Below are 20,801 nucleotides of genomic sequence, written 5' to 3' on the forward strand. Positions count from 1 at the left end.
TTGATGAGGTTTTAAGATCCTTGATGTAGTTTAGGGAGGCTTAAAAAAGAGAAAAGGCTGTGCTGTTGTCTAGAAACAGGGGTCCAGAGCAGGGGAACCCACAACCACACTGCAATCATGTAAAGAAGCACGCAGCACAGTTTGCATGTGGGCATTATTCAATTCCACCTCTTCCCAGTACCTAACCAGATAGGGTTTCAGTTTAATGTCTGAAAAAAAACACTCAACAATGCTACACTCTGGGAACTGCACTGAAAAGTGCTACCACTGAGCCAAGCTCCCTCACTTAATGCCAGAGAAAGTAAATGATCAAAACTATAAAAGATAATTGTAACTGCATTTTTGTTACTTTATTTTTTATGTATCTGTGTGTGCATAAAACATGCAGAAGTATCCATCTAATTCATGAACAGTGATCTACATAATCAAATGCCCAAATCATACAGCATTCTTAAGGAACTATAATATAATTTGGCAAGATTTAACCATAAAAGTAGCAATTTATTTAATGCTAGTTATGGTTAATAACTTAAGATATTTCCAACTAAAATTACAACCATACAGTTTTATTTATCATGTAACAAGCAAAATAATGGCTACATAATCCATCTGAGGGAATGCTCTAAATATTGAAGGTAAGAATTTAAATTATAAACAGTTATTTTTCACGTGTATAGCACTCTTGATGTTTCCTGTATGACACGAAGAGGAGCAATAATCAGGAACCACATTGAGTTGCATCAACTCTGAATCATGGAGAAAGTTGGACTTTAGCGATTGTCTGGAGCAGCCCATGAAAATCTGATCTGGAGCTAAGCTTATCTCCAGTTGGTGCACCTCAGAAAAAACGTGGAAGTGTGAAAAATAGAAATTAAAACAAAAATGGGCTTGATTATCAGATTTACATTACCTTGTCTAACTATACCTATAGGTTTACATTGATCACTCAATTGTTTATCAAATATTATGGTGCAATCTTTCAAACCTTGGTATCTCTTTTGACAGAAAATTCAAATACTATATCATTCTACAAAAGTTATAAATCATATGTTTATGATAGAAGTTGGCAAATAAAAATGTCCAAATGGACTGCGTGATCCAGGCTGTATGTCAGAGTTAAAAAAAATATACCTTTTGCAATCACAGGACATCCCAAACTGACTCTCTGTCAATAGCAATGTTATTGAAGTGTAATCACTGCTATAATGCAGAGAAACATAGCAGCCAGTTTGCACACAGCAAGCTCCCACAACAGCATTGGGACAAATAACCAGGTAATCTGTTTTTAGTGATTTTGGTTGGTACAAAATACAAATTCCAAATTAGTGTTCAAAACTTATGAAACCAAAGCAACTGAATTAGGAAGTGAAAACAGCAACAAAGAAAAATCCAAATTAGTGCTTTTGGTATATTTTGCCTGAGAAACTAGAATTGTTTGTTTTTTACAAAACTGTCCAACACTCAGAAACAGCACGGCTTCACCCCATGATGATAAACATAGATTTAGCAATGATAACCTGTCTCCAGTGAATGTATTAAACATGTAGTTTTACCATTAGCAACACCTTTTTTGTGAGTGAAAAAGCTATTGCAGGTCCAGGCATTTAATTAAGAATTCCAAGGTAAACTTGTGTTTCTTAGCAGTGCATACAGTTATGCAGCTGTCCTCTAAATAGCTTTATGGTACAATGTAAGATTATGTATTGAAGCCACCAAAATTCCAACTAGTAAAACCTCTGTCTGCCAATTTTGCTCAGCTGATCAAATATGCATGTGAAACAGACTCCCAGAGGAAGGAGGTAGTTGACTCCAGGTTATTAATTCTTTTCAATGGGTATCCATGCAGCTCTTTTTCAAAAGGACAGTTTTTGGTTATAGCAACAGCAACAACACTGACTGCCTCAAAAGAGGCTGAGGAGAAGGGAATGCTTGATCAAATAATCATTCATGGATAGAGTGAGCTTACTAGGCTGAATGCGCTTATCTTGCTCCAAATGATTAGAAAAATTAGCTTTGTTTCCCAGGTAGGGTGATTAGCACTGAAGGGTGTGTGGATGTTTCACTATTTGAATGCTTCTGACGCTGTTAATATGATAGCCATTGAAACAGTCCCAATTATCTCCACCCTGGGAATGTTGCAACTAGTGACTTGAAGTGCCCGCTTCAAACAGTGTTCGGAAATAGAGATAAAAAACTTTATTTGTGGGTACTAGGAATACATTTTGGCATTAAATTTGTTTTGTGGGCTAAAAAGGTGAAACCTGGGTCTAATGTTTGAAGAGTGGAGATAGCAGGTCTGGAGCTCTTTGTATAACTTAGAATTTTAATAAGGTTTTACAACCCTTTATGTTTTTTAGGGGGGGGGCTTAAAAAAAGAGAAAAACTGTGCTGTTGCCAAGAAACAGATCCAGAGTGGGGAACCCACAGGAATAGAACAGTTTTAGTTCCGTTAGAAGCAGCATTCCACGGTGCCACAACAGGCAGGACACGAAAAGACATAGAGAGTGCAAAACTGAAAAAGAGGATTCCAACAAACCAGGGAGGGATAGGAAAAAGCTAACTGCTAAATCAAGGAACGAGGTATGCTTGTGGAAGCTGTCAGAGAAGAAGTGCCACGTGGCAGAAGATTCCAAAGTGAGTAGAGATGGGAAACTCTTGTGTCCAAGATACAGTCCACTGAGACCAGTTGACATGTCACTTGGTTGAGTGTGGTATTCGCCAATTGGTTTACTGGACTGTTTACTTAACAGTGACTATTAGAGTATAAAATGGATTTTGTAACTTGGGAATCTGTATATATTTCTATGGTTGTGGATGAAAGAGTAGCATAATATAGTTCACTTTTTCGTGTTTAATAAATGTTTTATTTTGTTAACGGCTCATCAGCAAACACTAAGGTTGAAAAATCCTGCCCGAGGTTAATGGACCATTGGATAGTGTCCCATTCACTATAATTCCTGTGTCGGGTGAGGTAGGAAAATTTTGCCTATTGACTCTGTTCAGTAGCTGCTCTCCACATTTCTAAACAAAAAAATGTTAGAATCTATCAGGCTTAGTCCCACTCAAGGATCTAATTTGTCCTGTACCAGGTGGTTTTGTAACAATAGACACAAGGCCCCTTGAATATGTCAGATTGGACATGTTCAAGGGGCAGGGCATTCATTGCCTCATTTTTCCAAATCTTAGGTAGCCCAGCCAACAAGTCTTAAAGGGACCCCTGGAGACTGTCAGTGAATAGGTTTTTCACTTGCCTTATTTTGAAAGCATATCTGTTGATACCACAGCAATATGGTAGAATTGCCAGCTTCGTTTCTGTCTGTTTCTCTCAGCATCCACAGGACTTGTGGCATCCAAGTTGGCTGAGAGTTTGGGAATGATCAGACACATAAGTTGCAGTGGCATGCCCAATTGGTGTTTCTACCTTACTGGTACTGTGGTGATGACTGCTTTGGGATGAGCCTAAAACCTCCATTTTCAGGTGTAAGTTTTCATGTTATATATTTTATAATATCATATCAGTTTCTTCTTTTATCCCATTCATTCATGGGTTATGGGCCTTGCTGGTAAGGTCCTTGATAAGCCACCTATTTGAATTGCTGCAGTCCATCTTTGCTTTTGTTTTTATAAAACTTGATTGGCATACTATGCCATTTCAGAGAGTAAATAAGAGTCAACCACATTGCTGTCACAATCCAGATTCCTGTGGAATTGGAATCAGACTAGTATGGTGACAGGTCTCCTTTCCTAAAATACAGTTACTAGTGAACCAGTTGGGTTTTTATGACAATACAGTGGCTTAATTGTCACTATTACTAATTCAAAATTTCAATTCTGGCTTATTTAATTAACTGAATTTAAATTCTGTAGTTGGTGAAGTTGATTTTCCTTGTGAACTTTCACTGATTAGAATATTTCCTATTTACCAACCATTTCCAAACACTTCCTTCCTCGTGTTTCCTAGACACTACCACCAGTACTTTTGTTGTCTACTTTTACAACATTATCAGTTCACTTAAACATCAAGACTGATAGTGGACCCGGACTATGACGAAAGGCTTGTTGATTGGAGAAGTCTGTGGGTTTGTACTTCCTTTCCTACTTATGAACATCAGTAGTGCTTGTCTCTACTTCCACGTAAAACATATTCAACCTTTAAACAATCTTAACATACAAGATTTTTATATGTCAGGTTTTATTAGAATGAAATCTGAACATGTTAGGCCACAATTCATGAACAGGGCTAAATTATATAGAAGCTCCAATGGAAGCCTGCTAAATTTTAATAGGTGTACAGGCTTTCTCATAAAGCTACTCACAAATATACAAAAGAAAAACCTGGTTTGTATGTTTATGCATATTAGTTATAAAAGGCATCTTCATGCTGTATACAATTGGCTCCAAGCAATCCATGTTCAATCACTTAATACAATTTTAGTTACCATGGAGTCAGGTTTTCAAGCAGACACTGCTATACTGTAGCCTTGCACATAGCTATGTTTCTTGTTGCTACGCCCCTCAACATGTTATTTCCATGCTCTCACTTCTGCTAAAACTAGGCCAGATTTTGCACAACAAACTCCAGTGGAGCAGGTTTTCCTAGTTCTGACACACCAACTTAATTTTTGACAATGCGAATTCCAGAACTGGGTTGCTTTTAATGGGCACTGAACACAGCAAAAGAAAAGCTGCTTATGTATGCCATGCAAATAATTCACAAAATTTCCATATACATATTCCTATTTGCTCCCTTTGCAATCACACATTTTGACACTTGGGAACCACAGACCCCACAGCAATTCTACTACTTGAGCTTTTCACACAATTGGCCTCTGCCTAAAGCATCGGCCACATTTTTACATTAATACAGGCAGAAAACAAAAGTAATAAATACCTCTGGCCGCTAATGGCAGGCAGCCTAATAATCATCATTCACAATGTGTGAGTTGCCTGTGGAATTAGTGTTGCATTGGTAGTCAACTGTTTTGAGAACCAAAGCCTGATGTATGCTGCATGAGGTCCCAAGAACAGACAGACATTTTTCTATCCCATTGTTTTAGACAGTTTTGTTCACTGCTTGTTTTTGGCAAACGTGATTCAGATAGAAGGCACAATAAATCTATTCCTAATTGAAATTGGTCTGTGAAAAAACCTTTGAGCCCTGTTAGCTCATGCACTCTGGAATGTGTGCAATTTTTCTAAGTTCCATGATCTAGAACTTACTATTTTGGATTAATTTCTTGATTAAATAAGTGGAATGTTATCAATGTTTAGAAATGAAACTGCTTTCTGCCCCTCGATTGCCACACTTATGCTGGGTATTACATAACTTCAAACCAGTTCCAATTTCTGTATTCCCATCTGCATCAGTGGGACATTTACATTTTGATGTTACATGACAGGCATGCACTGAGACCGCCTGAACTTATTTCATATAGATTTAGCTCAGAAATCATGAGAAATTAAGATCCTTACGATTAAGTTCCAGAGGTGACAAAGCAGCGCAGTACCCAAAAACCACAGGTATTGTATAGATATTTAGGGAAGGGACTAATGTTGTAAATGTTCTACAGTACACGCTCTGGAAGGATCATTTAGATCTGGACTGTCAACTCATTCTCTCCACAGATGCTGCCAGACCTTGTTTATCAGCATTTCCTGTTTTTAGTTAAATTTTCCAGCATCCATAGTATTTTGCCTTTAAAAGAACATGGCTTCCCCAGTACTCTGGAACTATGTGAATTAAAAAAGCATAGTATTTAAATTGTGACATAATACTTTAAGCGGTAAAAAATACTTCAGTGGAAATAGAACCATTCAGAAATAGTTGATCATGAACCAGAACACACTATTCTTCCTTCAAATCGAACCTGTAAACACAAAGAAAAGTTTTACCTGAAAATGTTATAATTTTGTAAAATCATACAGCATCTTTAAAAATTGGTTTCTCCTATCCTCTCCTGAAGATATTGGGATACAGTTTCACAGACACTGGCCACCTTCCAGTGCCTCAAAAGTGGTTACACGTCAGCCTAAGCAATGAATGTTTTTCAACTGTTGAGGATATCACAGCTCAGCATGATATGATGCTGCACCATTTGTGTGCGTGTATGTATGCACATGTGATGTGCCAGTCTGAGTTGCAACAAAGCTATTGTTGCATTTCCTCATTCTTTGAAAACATGATTCCAAAACTCAACTCCTTCGCAATGAAGAAATGGACCATATTTCCTAACCATCGACTGAATGGATATCTCCACTAACTTAATTAAAGAAAATGGAAGAAAAAAATCAGAAGATGGGGTGTTATTAGTGTTAACACAGGAAAGATCAATTCTTGCAAATGGTTAACGGATAATGATATACAACTGCTTGGCTCATGTCTTATTCACCCATAATATGGCTTCCTCACTTACCACTGTGTTATCTCCTGAGTCAGGTTCAGCTGCGAGAGATCAAAACAGAGCTAGAAGAGAAGCAGGGGTAAGGCACATGGTTAGAGCCCAGATTCACTAAAATTGAAAGATGGCCAAAAGACTTAGAATGTTCATAACTGTGCCCACATTTTCAAATATCAAGTGTCCTTGATTGGCCTGATGGTTTTTTTAAATCCTTAATTGATGTGATTTGTTGATTAAACATTTACCAGATTGATCATTTTAAAATACTTGAGAGTTAAACAGCATTTGTTATATCATAGAATCTACAGTGCAGGAGGCAGCCATTTGGCCCATTGAGCCTACACCAACAACAATCCCACCCAGATACTGTCCTATCCCCAATACCCCACATATTTACCCTCCTAATCCCCCCGCCATTGAGGCAATTTATCATGGCCAATCAACCTAACCTACACATATTTGGACTGGATATACTTAAGAATATTTTTCTTTACATCACTGGGACTTTGTGAATGTTATGCAGTAGTGTAGACAGTGTTGATACACATACATACAATACCTTTCCAATCTCTCTGGACATGAAGGAAACATTGCTCTTCACAGTGAGGTCCAGCTTTTTCTTCTGTGCTTCCTCTAATGGCATTTCAAACTCAAATCTAGTGGGGGAAGTAAGCACAAGAACATAAAGTCCAGAATGAGAAAAGGCCATTCAGCCTATTAACCTTGCTCCTAAATGTTGATTCTACAATGGACTCCTTCCCATATCAACTATTGATTTCTTATTTTAGGGATACCAGTTTCCTGTCCCAACCTGTCCCGATAAAGGAAATCATACAATGTTAATATTTCTCCCACCCATTAACCCTTTTTTCAACGGATTTTAATTCACTTGCTTTGACTCCAGACCAACTTTGTTCTCCGGGATGGTCCACACATAGGGCAGTGTGCATATAATGTGAAGACCACCCCTCCCAGCCCCATACAGAGAAAGTTTCAAAATTCATGTAATTAAAACTAACGTTTGTCTTTAGCTCTGTAGCTGACATCTCCAAGACCTGATGAATCTTGGGCCTCCCATGCATCTGCCAGCTGGGAAAAAGCTGCACGTGCATGGTTTAGTTTTTTTTTTACCTTGGTTAAACCCATACACATGAGCAACGGGATTTGGAGCTGAAGACAAAGGTGCCATGCACCCAAAGTGAAAATTCAAAAACGGGCGCAATAACTCTGGGAGAAGCTAGAGAGACACAGAGAGATTAACAAGAACAGGCAAGGTGACATGGAGAAGTTAAAAAAAAACAGGTGAAAGGACTGGGGCAGCTTTTAAAAACTAGGCTCCCAATAAGGGAAGAGGACTAAGGAAATAGGTGGTGTGCCTCCAATTTTTTTTTTTACAGTATAGAAGTGTGCCATGACACACACAAGGTTGGGAACCATTGGGCTGGGGAGGTTGTTTCACAAACAAAATTAATTATTTTTATGGGTGTGACTGGAAGTAACTGGAATAGAAATGCTATCATGTTATCCTACTATTTCAGAGTATACTGCCTCAATGGGCTTTTCCTCTTGTTTCGTGCCTGTTAATACATTTTCTATTCACTGTCTACTTTTGCCCTGGGTCTTTTTTCCCTTAGTTTTTATTTCTTCTCTATTTCCTCTTCTATTCAGCATCCTTACTTGTCATTATACTCTGGATTGATTGTTTTCTTCTTCACACTTGTTTTTCTTTTTGTCACTCGATTTTTGTCAGGAAGCAGAATTAGAGATACGTATGGATCAGGGATCTCCTTGGAATGGAGTTTCAGATTCCTGCAACAAACAATCAACATTCAGCAAAGCTTCTGTACATTCTGCGTGGTTAGCTTGTACTTGAGTCACTTTAAGTCATCTGATTGCGGTCCTTCATGCAAACTGTCTTCTCCAACATTAGACTGTTAAGGTTATTCTTTACAACGCCAGTGGATGCAGGCACTCTTGTAGCTACCCCCATGCCCTTGTTTTCTTCATTTCCTGTGAGCTGGGATATTCTACAATTGTGAAGCGCTCTGTTGCTAGCCCTAGTTGACAGGTGGTAACTTGTATCTACAATTAATGGTTGGAAGCAATTTAAATCCCAAGGAATGGATCATTTTTATTACAGTAACACTATACCCTCAATTGTTGTAAATGTTTAACAGTTCTGCCCTTTCAAAATGTAAATCAATGCTGATCATTTTTAAAATCACGTTGTAGTCTCCTGGGCCACGTATCCTGGACTTTTTTGAGCATAGAACTGAATGATCGTGTGTATGTTCACATGTATGAGAGAAAATGATTGAGATGGAATCACAGTCAATCATCTTGTGCTGCTGAGTAGCTCTTTTGCCTCTGAGTCGCACCTGATGAACAAGCCTGTTATTTTTCATGTTAAGTTCTGCAAGCTTAGAGGAATCTAGTGAAAATTATCATTATCTGCTGAAGTCAGTATATAACACGATAAAATTAGCCCTGACTTTACTACCCTTGTGCAAAATGTGCTCTGTAGAAAAACATGTAGCTCCATGAAAAAACCAACCATAACTGGTTGGGATCAACACATCAGTGTGTGTCCTGCACACGCTGATGTGTTGCATTTTACACACAATTAATTCCTATTCTCCAAACCCACTTAGACCAAGCACAATTACCATAACACCTTTTTCTTTAGTTCGCTGTAAATCATAGTGAATACCATGGAGTAGTGATCAGAATGTGGAATTCACTACCACATAAAATAGTTGAAGTTAATAGCATGCATTTAGGGAAAGCCAGCCAAGTGCTTGCAGCGGTAAAGAAATAAAATGATATACAAATAGGGTTTGATAGGTTAGGATAAGAGGAGGCTCAGCTGGAGTACAAACACAAGCACAGATCAGTTGACCCAAATGGCCTGTTTCTGCTCTGCAACATTTATGTAAAGACAAAGGCCAGAATTTTCCAGCCATTCTCACACCAAAGGGATTCAGTGGTCCGTCTGTGGTGAACAGAACTTTGGCTGAGCACCAAATTTTCTGTCCTTGCTTGCAGTGACAGCAGGGCGTGAATGGCTGGAATTTTCCAACGTCACTGGAGCCTGCCTATGATTTTCCATTTAAATAATGAAAGCTGTTTCTCTGGAAAAATAAAGAGAATTTTACATAAAGCTAGGAATCCTGGATTAAGTGTTTTAAATGACGGAAGTAACACTGTAGAAGGATCATCAGAGAATCCCATTTCAGCACCTTAGAAGGGATGACAATAATGATAAAAGTGATTCCATGCCAGATTACATCAGTTTAGCTCAGTTGGCTGGATGGCTGGTTAGTGATGCAGAGCGACACTAATGGCATGAGTTCAATTCCTGTACCGGTTCAGGTTATTCATGACCTTGAATGACCCAGAAGACCCCATCTTCTGAACTGAGATCCTCAGGTTAAATGACACCAGTCAGCGCTCTTTAAGAGGAGAGCAACCTATGCTCATCTGGGACTATGGTGACTTTCCCTTACATAATTTTCAGTTTAGGAGTTCTATGTCATCTGTACATTCTTAATAGATTATTTGATAACTTACTACAATTCACTGAAAAGATGTTCCAATATCTGAATTTTCTTATCTTGGAAATTGATGTATGGCTAACTATTGCTGCCAAAATGATGTGTTGCAGCTACAGTACTTCCACATCTAGTACTGCTGCATTAATGTGCCGATATACCCTGATGGCAAAGAGGCGAAAACTGGAAAGGGGGCGGGGGAGAGAGCATGCAAAGTGCATATCTTGGTATTCCATTCATTAAAAGGTGTAAGGGATTATAAAACTGAGTTAATCCAGGATGTATGAAACTGTCCACATAAGATTTTAACTATGAGACGTGCAGTACAATGATTTATTAGCAATAAAATTCAGTGGCTGCCTCCCAAACCCTTACCTGCAGGAATGTACTACAAGCAGCAGTCTACCTTGCTGCACGTTGTATTGCAGTGTCAGCTTGATCTGTGCTGACTCCAAAACATCCATTTTACTGAAACAGGAAGAGGACAGTGACTGTGGTTATATAAAAAAAACAAGCAACGTCTGCACAGCATGATTTTTGAGCAGTCAGTCGACAAATTAGCCATCAACTCAGCCTTCTGTGGCCTGCCAGTTGTGTGGGCCCTCACTAACTCAATGTTGAGTCCTTCAGCTGCACTTCAATTTCCTCCTGGATTTTGCAGTGTGAAGTGTGGTGATGGGAGGCGTGGGCCTCGCTAGGGGTTCACCAAGGACTTTAAAAACATCTGCTCCCATGCTCTAAATACCGTGCACCTTAAAGAACATGGTATGATTCAACCTTTACACTGTGACATGGCAAAGGCCAAAGGCAACATCAGGATAATGTTCAGCAAAAGGATAATTTATGCAACTGGTATGAAAAAAAGTTGCTGCCTACCGATTCATTCTCTGTCGCAGATCCAGTTCAGATGACGCTGACTCACTGGTGGAAATGTTGACATTGTGCTCAGAAGCAAAGGAGGACACTGAATGGTTGCTGGGATCATTCACTAATGATGAAATGGGTTTCAATTCACTCTCATCACTAACTGAAGGTGAGAAAGACACATTTTCCACCTCACAGTTAACTGGTTCCTGTGCCGCGGTCTGAATTGAGTAAAGCTCCCTCGAATGCTCAGAAACAAGGATCTGTGACATGATAAAAACAAAGACAGAATTTCAACATTACATAAAAGAACACTCGGAGCAAACCTATAAAACAGAATATGCAGAACACACTCAGCCACCTCATGATTAAAAGAGAACAGTTAGAGTGATTCTACATGCAAAGGAACAGAACAGTCAAAGTAGTCTCATGTATAGAACAAGAGTGAAGTTATTTTGTACAGGCTCCATTATGTGATGAGGGCTATTAATGATGATAGAAAGCATTTTCGCGTGGATATACAACAAATATGCACAGGTATACATTCACAAATACATATATACACACAATGGTACGCAGCAATGCATTTTTACACATACAGTCAATAATTATTTCATATGCTCTTACCCCCAGCATGACTTTTAACATGATTTTGCTATTAGGTCCTGAATTTTCCAACTGAAACCATTTGTCTAAGGTCAGATTCTTGCTGGCCAGAAGTTGGGAGAGTGGAAGTGTCAGTGTGCCCAGGACGTGACTGTCATCCTTAACCTAGGGAACAATTTTGAACGTGCTTTTAAAATGAAAATATCAAGTGCTAGAACCATTGTAATCCAGTATCAGGATGCTTGATATAGTGGTTTAAAATGAAATAAAAATAAAATCCACAAAAGTCTACTATAATGATATAGTGTTCATTGAGTTTGTTTGCTAATTTACTGGGGTGGTTTCGCTGATGTGACTTAACCAAGATGTAAAATAGCCGATTAACAATAGCTTTTCATGCTCTAGCATTCTTGCAGCATACCTGAACCTCCATACGTTCCAATTTTGGATTCCCTACAAGGAATGAAAATGACTCCTCCCAAATGGGTAGCTCTGTGCTATTAATGACCTGCAGAAGAAAAGGACGCAAGGGTTTGTACTTGTGTGCAAAGAACAAGAAATGTTTGTTGAAACATGGGTTTCAGCAACGTGACCTCCAGTCTAAAAAACCCTGAGACCATAGAGTCTAACCCACTGCATCTTTAATATACCAACTTCCATTTTGCTTTAAAAATAAATGCTTTCTACTCTCTTTAAAATAGATCCTGGAGGAAAGGATTCATTTTCTGGTCATAAAAGAGAGAGTCTCATTGTCAGGAAAACACTCAGGGCAGGTTCTTTATGAATTAGCTTCAGAGTAAAACTCCTCCTCCGCTGTCTATTAAACACTCCCAGGCCAGGTACAAAGGGTTAAAATTCAGAGTAGAATTCCCTTAGTCCTCAGCCCTAATCTCAAAATCTACACACTACTGTATTAGTATGACATATGATTATTTCCATTTCCCTTAACAGCCATTCTTACAACCTTTCTGACCAAGCTGCAAATAATTGGTGCCGAATTAATATTATGCAGATGAGCGAGGTGATGATTTCATACATTATCAGATCGGTACTGAAATTGCTTTATTGCAGTTTTCACTTCCATTTATATATAGATGTTGGTTTGTGAAATGGAACTGAGAATTGATATTACGTAGTGTTGCAGGCTTTGTTGTAAATTGTTAAGGTTGTCCAGTGATACCCATCTGAGGAACTTTTGTTTTTTGCTGTTGAAGTAGTTGCTTGCACTTCTGGCTAAGGTGGCTTGCAGAATGTATCAAAATTCAGCAGTGACTCAGTCACTTCTTGAGACCTGCTTCTTTAAGAATGTTATTTTCTTGATTTTGCCAGCAATGATATTCAGCATGTTTTGCAGCGACAAATCACCAGCGTTGACATCAAGGATCACACATTAACACGGAGAAGGGGGAATCTTCCCTTCTATGCACTCGACCTTTATTCAAAAATAGGATCAGCTTTTCTGCAAAGAGCAACATTTTCTCCAGATGCCAGAACTCTTTGCATGTTGGAAGCTTCAAAACTAATTAACCTTTGAGAAGGTCAGTCTCTTACCTGACTTTTAAACGAGGTGCGATTGACAGTGATTTGAACCATTGGGCTGGGAAGCTTCTTCCCTTTCTTCATCTGCATGAATATGTAAGATCCGTAAGTTAGAATCATAATAATGGACACGAGCTAGCAACTTAACTCTTATTAATGATCTTATTCTATATTGTGGATTAAGATTGACCATAGTCATTGTGAAAAGAGTTGTCTTGAATGGCCAAGATTTGAATATGGCACAGTACCATGCATTCCTACACAAACCCTATTTGGGTGGGTGATTGAATCTTGCTTTTTGAGTGAGATTATTCAACAAGATGCCCTGTATAAATTGATTATATGAGCCTTGCTAGATTGCTGGGAAATATAAATCTCTCTTTCTACAATTGCATCTCTAGCAAGCCTAGATGTAGACTTGCTCAGACAACAGCAGGACCGAACAGCTTTAGCAATTATAGCTGGGGAAATTGTCATTTAATTGGGAATCAACAAGCCTGAGGCTTACAGGAAGTTCATGTGTCCTGTCTAGATAGACGGTCAAGATGGCAGCAGATGGTTCCACCTCGTTCTGTGCGAAGATGGTACTGTTAGCCTGAAGTACCTGAAAAGAGATAGATAGGAAAGTAAAATTATTTAAACTAAAATACCAGCTGTTGGAGCTGACTGAGCAATTAGGTGAGACAGCTTCTTTACAACTTCCTGTTAACAGAATAAAACACAGTAATGCAAAATTCTTCACCTAGACTCCCTTTAAGTTTGGCTGGTCACAGTGTCCCTATTTTGATACTAGGTTGAGGAATGTGTAGGAATTTTATAATCCCAGTTTCATTCTACAGCACTTGCTAAACTTGATTTTTTTTAAAAACAAAAAGGAGCTCCTGGCTCTTTTTTTAAAAATGTATTCATGGGATGTGGGTGTCACTGACTGGGCCAGCATTTATTGCAGATCCCTTATTTCCCTTGAACTGAGTGAATTGCTAGGCCGTTTCAGAGAATATTTTAAGAGTAAACACATTGCTGTGGATCCGGAGCCATGCGTAGAGTGCTGGGTAAAGACGGCACATTTCCTTCCCTTAAGGACAACAGTGAACCAGATGGTTTTTACGACAAACAATGGTTTCATGGTCATCATTAATTTAGTGCTACTTCAGCATTTTAACTTCTTCACTGGCTTTTACTTCCAGTTTTTTAAAAATTCAAATTTCACCATCTGCTGTGGTGGGATTCAAACCCAGACCCCCAGACATTAACCTGAGTCTCCAGATTACTAGTCTAATGAAAATACCACTGTTGATGGTTAATTGCTAATCTGCATGCGTGTGACAGATCAATGGTTATGATCTGACCGAACCCACCATCTTGACGTGTCTGCCCAGTAATAACCAAGGTAACAAAGAACAACACAGCACGGGAAACAGGCCCTTCGGCCCAACGAGTCCTCACCGCCATTTTAACATTGTGAGTGCCCTCTTCTACCTATGACCTTTGTCTACGCCTATTGGACTCCACAATAAAAGGAACCATAACCAGATTGAGGGAAGACTAATTTAGGGACAATTTGTTAACACCAATCAGACTAAGAGCGCGTTTTTGGGGTGTAGGAGGAAACCGGAGCACCCGGAGAAAACCCAAGCAAGCACGGGGAGAATGTGCAAACTCCCACAGACACTGGCCCAAATCCATGTATCTGCACAGCAAACAGTGATAGTCACTGAGCTGTCATGTTGCCCGTCAGCTGGTCCAGTTTAAGCGTACACTAATAACATGAAGCACTGGGTAACTCTCAAAGCAACATCCAAGAGCAGTCCTTGCACGACCCACTGCGTGTATGCCCCTTGTTGGACAACAAGGCGGATCGATATACTTGTGACTTTGAAACATGAAAGCATGATGTTCAACTTCCAGAAGTGAAAATTATTTGTTCTTCCCTCAACCAGCAGTGCAAGTTAAAATACAAACTCAACTTGAAGAAGCAGATTTTCATCCCAAATTCTTTGGACTTCACTGAAAGCTTGCAACTGACACCGCCACCACTACATCATGTCCATAAGGCACTGTCCTCTTAGACAAAGAGACAAAATCACCTGAGAAGTTAAAGAGCTAGACAACAGGAGGAAAATTGGCACCACTTACCTGGTCGAGGATGACTGAATCCATGCCCGGTGGCAACCATTCTAACTTGAGATGAAGTTTTCCTGATTTGACATCATTCAGCATGAACCACTACAGATGGATAAAGAAAAGAAACAAGAAATTGGGTAGCATAGTAATTATGATGCTTACTTATTTCTCCAACTTGAATGAGGAACTAGCCTGTATAATGTCATGCATTCAATGATACTTGGACCAACTGGTCATAGAAAAGTCCACCTTGAATCCTTCCCAATGAACCACTCCATTTTTGGAGCTAGCTGTGAAATTGCATTCATGAAAACCTGACCGGAACACAGTCCAAGTGTTTCCTATATTGTGGAGCTTACAGTAAAATATCAAAACTTGACTAATAGCTACAAAATTGAGAATCTCAAAGTTCAATCAAAAAGGAGAAGAGCAGCTAGAGAGTGAGATTATAGGTGACTTCATGTGGAAGGAAACACAGGTGCAAATTCAATAGGTTGAATGGCCTGTCTTGGCATTTTGACAAAGAAGAAAAATAATTTCAGCTGCCTTACTGTCTGGAAAACATGCATCTGACATTCTTCCCACTGTCATCCAGAAAACTATGTAAGCCAATACTCAAATGGATAAGATGCCTTGGCTAGACAAGCATTCATTGCTGTGGACTACTTGATTTTAGTTGCTTAAATTCCTCACCTATGATATTTTCAAACCTATGTTTAAAAGTTTAGTTAGGTGTGGTATGTTGTGATGGAGAGTGAGCAATCTCTATCAGCTAAACAGAAATCCCAGTTATGTAACAGTTCGTTGGAGCCCAATTTCTGACAATTAATTAAAAAGTATCAAAAATCCAAAAAGCTTCCTTCCACTCTCCTTGTCTGATTTTCCTTTGGTCACTAAACCCAGGAGATCCAATATTCCCAGCTGCAGCAAAAGGAAAATCTATCCCATTACATCATTTGAGTTCACCAGATTTTCATACCTCATCCATAACTTTACTGTTCATGATGTCCTTGTAACTGATCTTCAATCTGCATGTGAGATGACAATTTAATTCAAATACATCAAGATAATTCTTTTACAAGTAAATGCAACTAGCCACATACCTTCCTAAAAAGCAGTTCACTTATGAGTAGAAGTGTAGTAGAATTCCCATAACTACCCACAGAACTTTCAAACTACCTTTTAACGGGTTTATTTATGATGTATAGTTCACAGTTTGATAGAACATTGTAGTGGGGAGCTTTTACTCTGTATCTAACCCTGTGTTGTACCAGTCCTGGGAGTGTCAGATGGGGACAGTGTGGAGGTGGTTTTACTCTGTATCTAGTAAACCTATGAGCAGCAAATGTGAGAGCAAAACAGGCTGTGAATAGAGGGTTAGTCCCCTGAAGAAATCTTCAAGCTAACTGAGCCATCTTACCAGCTGTGGGAGCCATATGGACTGTCTTCTTGCAGCCCACAGGCCATGAGTTGAAGGAAACTGGTATCTAACCCTGTGATGTACCTACCCTGACAGTCTTCACCAAACCATTTGAGGAATTAGTTTCTGGTCCTATAGAATATCAAACCACTAATTAAATGGTGCTTTCTTTGTTCTAATGATATTTTAACATTGTAAAAATAGGGGGATCTTATAGCGACGTACAAGATAATGAAAGGGATGGATAGGGTAGAGGTAGAGAGATTCTTCCCGCGTAGAAAGGATAGCAGGATTAGAGGGCACAGCCTCAAGGTTGGGGGGGGGTGGGGGGCTGCAGTTTAGATCAGAGTTGAGGAGGAACTTCTTCACTCAAAGGGTGGTGAATCTCTGGAATTCTCTGCCCGTTGAAGTGGTGGAGGCTACCTTGCTAAATATATTTAATTCACGGGTAGATAGGTTTTTGATAGACAAGGGAATTAAGGGTTATGGGGAGAAAGTGGGAAAGTGGAACTGATCCACTTCAGATCAGCCATGATCTTATTGAATGGCGGGGCAGGCTCGAAGGGCTAGATGGCCTACTCCTGCTTCTATTTCTTATGTTCTTATGAATGCTTTTTTCTCAATTTTCTGATGGAGAAACATACCTTCCAAGGAAATCATCCTTGTCTATGTCCTTATCAAAGAGTTCAAACTCCAGCTCCTGACCCGGGATGTGATTTACAATGACCTATGAGGAGAGAAGTTAGGTCAGAAACTTGCTTTGGAAGAATGTAGTAACCGATTGGTTAAAAAAAACAGGGATTAATAGAGCAAGATATTTGCACCCACATATGAAACAAACTGAAACTTTATACAATACCAGGACTGAATGAAAAAGGTGGCACAGAGACTGCCCTGCACACAGGACCTGCTCATTTGTTACCAGACCCATCCATCTTTTACCCTTCATGGCTATTTTAAAAGGGTTATTTTATCCCCCATGGATTTCAAAAATGTGTCACCCGAAGAGACTGACCTCATACATCTCATGCCACTTGGGATTAAGGTTTTCTTTAATTGTTTTGCTCCGGAAGCTTTGGGCTCCTGCTCGCACTTTAACATAGGGATCTGACTTCCCTTTCACCATTCCTTTCATGAAGTTGTCCTTTGCAATTAAATTCTCAGCTTCTAACAGGTGAATCCGTATCACCCCCTGAAGGAAGAGCAAAAATGAATAACTGCAACTTTTTAGCAACATAGGTAGGCCATTCAGCCTGCTCCATTATTCAGCTGGACGATGACTGAGTTGTACGTCAACTCCATGTTTGATTTCTTTTGGTATCTATCCACTAGTTTTTTAAAATTATTTTTGACTTTCAAATCTTTGTTCCTGCAGTATCTTGTTTATCACCATTTAGAAAATGACTGACCCTGTCTACACACTTAAGAACTTCTGTTTCTCCTCAATAATTATTTATTTAAAAATGCACTTTTTCATTAGTTTTACATTAAAAAAAAATCAGTAAACAACATTACAAAATTTCAATGGATGTCAGCAAAAGCAAATTGTGTGAGGTAGATCTCCAAATTGGAATCGGATTTTGTAGTTTTAGCAGTTGACCATTTTGCTTCCTGCATAACTTTAAAGATGCTGCAGCTTCAAAACAGCATGGTACGTTCTGGATTACCATGTACAAATTACATTGCTCAGTTTTTATATGAACATTATTTGCTCAGTCAACCAATCCCTGCCATAATTCATACCACCTGTTATCCATAATTCCCTTTTGTCCCCGCTCATCAGCCCATACCTTCCTAATCCATCCCTGTCCATACGTCCGTCCCTTCCTAATCCATCCCCACTTGATTCGTGTCAACTGGACAAATATAAAGCAGCCCTATAACTGACCCAGTACCTCAGTCCCCACACTGCTGGGGGCACTGCTTTCAGTTGGTAAGGGAGCTTGGATCAGACTGCCCACTCCTGCAGCCTCCACCAATTTAGCTGCAGTCAAATTGACCTTGTCAGACTTGGTTGATCCCGGTTTTTGTTCTAATGTGGATTTCCGAGTTCTAGGAAGTTTCTCCAGATCAACCATTTCAGAAATCAGAACCTGCCAAAGAAAAAACACACAACCATGGTAAAAGGAGGAATGGAAGTGGCATGACATCCAACTTATTCTGCTTTATATTCATTGATTTGTGTCCAGAATTTAAGGGACTCCTATTTCAAATCTAATACATCTGAAGAAATAGGAACGGAGTAAACCAGACAACCCCTCGAGCCTGCTCCACCATTCAATATGTTCAAGGCTGATCTAGATCAATTTCACTTTCTTTATTATCCCCATATCCCTTGACTCTGTGTCTTTATCAATCTCTTGAATATATTGAACGACCAAGCATCCACAACCCTCCAGGGGACAGAATTCCAAAGATTAAAAAGCACAACCATCTGAGTGAAGAAATTTCTCCTCGTCCAAGTCCAAAATGGCCAACCCGTTATTCTGAAACTGTGAACCCCTTGTTCTAGACTCTTCAACCAGAAGAAAACTACCTCTCAGTGGCTACCCTCTAAACATTTTATACATTTCAATGAAATCATTCTTCTAAACTCCAGGGAATATAATCCCATTCTATTCAATGGCTCCTCATAGGAGGACCCTCTTATTCCAAAAATTAACCAGTGAACCTCTGCCCTTAGTAAGGGGATCAAAGCTGCACTTGGTTTTCTGGGTAGAGATCTCCACTTTTGAGGCTAAGTGCAGTGGTAGGCAGCTCAACCTCAGGCACTGTATTGATCCGACTTAGTGACACAGGAGGATCCAATACTGTCCATGAAGACCAGCTTGGCATGGGGATGGAGGGCAGGAATGGGTTTCCCTGGCAGAGCGATGTATATCACATCAGGAACAGTGCAGCACTGTGACAGGTAAGCTTTGTTGCACTCACTTCAAAGTCTCTTGCAATGGAGGACGACCTTGTGCACACCATTCTTAAACAATTGGGTTTTAAACTGGCATAATTTCCCAAAGATTGGAAAGTCTGACAGGATGCCTGTGGGTAGCTGTTCTCATGAGCATTTAGGGTTCACGCCATCAGCCAGCAGGAAGACTGATACACTATTGGGAGAATTGCAATGTGATTTTACGCTGGCAGGTTTCTGACTTTTTGGCTCCTGCTGGATTCTCTGTTCCCACCTGCCACCAAACCCACCAGTGGGGTATGAGGGAGGGGTGTGGTGGTAAGAATGCCATTCTCCAGGTGTGGTCTCATCAGAGCATTGTACAATGTAGGAAGATCTTGTTACTTTGATTGCACCCCCCCCTCCCCTTACAATAAAGGCTAACTAACATATCATTTCCTTGCTACTTGCTGTGCTTGCGTGTTAACTTTGTGATTAATGTTTGAGGACATTCAAATCCCTCTGAATACCAACACTTGCTAGTCTTTCACCTTTTGAAAATAATTCTGCTTTTTCTTTCTACCCACAAGTGGATAATTAAACACTTTTTCATAGAAACCTGTCATTACCCAGGTTTTTATGTCCAGTGAAAATACAACAGTGAATCCCGTTGTCTCTTGAATTTTTCATTTGCACACAAATCAACTAGTTGGAATGTGAGACAGTTGTGTACAGGACACCAGTGGGATGGATAGGCACAAACAAGACAGCATGAAAGAAGGGGAGGTGATGCACAGAGGTGCATTTCATTTGAGTGTATGCTCCTTAGTCTGTTTGCATAAAAAGTCTGTGCTCAGTTTTAACACTAGTTAAGCTATTGAGTTAATATTTACATAAAAATCATTTTAAGAGAATAGATAAAATACCATGTTGTCAAAAGAAATTAAGCTGCAATGGATCCAGGAGAGAAATGACATATAGAAAATAAAACATGAGGCAAATCACAGAGACAGCAAAACAAGATGACAGTATTGGATTTATAATGGCAGCCTTTCTGCTGTGGTTGTAGGATGGATTAGAATTTGTAATTGTATCACTGACTGGAATTATTAACGAGTAGGGAAATTTTCCAGTAGAACAAATTTAAAAGCTTTGTACCGAAAAAGCATTGGGAACAAAATTAATGAGCTAACGGTGCAAATAGAAACAGAAGGGTATCATTTGGGGTGATTACTGAGACATGGTTACAAGGAGACCAGGTTTGGGAATTGAATATCCAAGGGTACTCAGCATTTCGGAAAGATGGACTGAAAGGAAAAAGAGGTGGTTTAGCTTTGCTAGTGAAGAAAGGTATCAGTGCTGTCGTGAGAAATGAAATAAGCACAGGAAATCAAAATGTGGAATCAGTCTGGGTA

At 39.4% G+C, this 20,801-nt stretch overlaps 1 protein-coding gene across 1 annotated transcript in view; it reads right to left on the reverse strand.

Annotated features, from left to right (window-relative positions):
* Positions 1–545: 545 nt before the first annotated feature.
* Positions 546–20,801, reverse strand: part of esyt1a (extended synaptotagmin-like protein 1a) — a 112,231-nt gene continuing 91,975 nt past the window's right edge. The window contains exons 17-31 of the mRNA XM_080183254.1: positions 18,398–18,595; positions 17,518–17,694; positions 17,147–17,229; positions 16,062–16,110; positions 15,095–15,184; positions 13,467–13,562; positions 12,971–13,042; positions 11,841–11,927; positions 11,441–11,584; positions 10,826–11,076; positions 10,325–10,417; positions 8,076–8,207; positions 6,958–7,054; positions 6,414–6,463; positions 546–5,867 (exon numbers count right to left, since the gene is read on the reverse strand). Of these exons, the coding sequence (XP_080039380.1) occupies positions 5,846–5,867; positions 6,414–6,463; positions 6,958–7,054; positions 8,076–8,207; positions 10,325–10,417; positions 10,826–11,076; positions 11,441–11,584; positions 11,841–11,927; positions 12,971–13,042; positions 13,467–13,562; positions 15,095–15,184; positions 16,062–16,110; positions 17,147–17,229; positions 17,518–17,694; positions 18,398–18,595 (1,641 nt within the window). The 3' untranslated portion in view covers positions 546–5,845. The remainder of the gene's footprint in view (positions 5,868–6,413; positions 6,464–6,957; positions 7,055–8,075; positions 8,208–10,324; positions 10,418–10,825; positions 11,077–11,440; positions 11,585–11,840; positions 11,928–12,970; positions 13,043–13,466; positions 13,563–15,094; positions 15,185–16,061; positions 16,111–17,146; positions 17,230–17,517; positions 17,695–18,397; positions 18,596–20,801) is intronic.

The sequence above is a fragment of the Carcharhinus amblyrhynchos genome, unplaced genomic scaffold (assembly GCF_965287045.1).
Source record: "Carcharhinus amblyrhynchos unplaced genomic scaffold, sCarAmb.v2.hapA chromosome_202, whole genome shotgun sequence".
Lineage (NCBI taxonomy): Eukaryota > Metazoa > Chordata > Chondrichthyes > Carcharhiniformes > Carcharhinidae > Carcharhinus > Carcharhinus amblyrhynchos.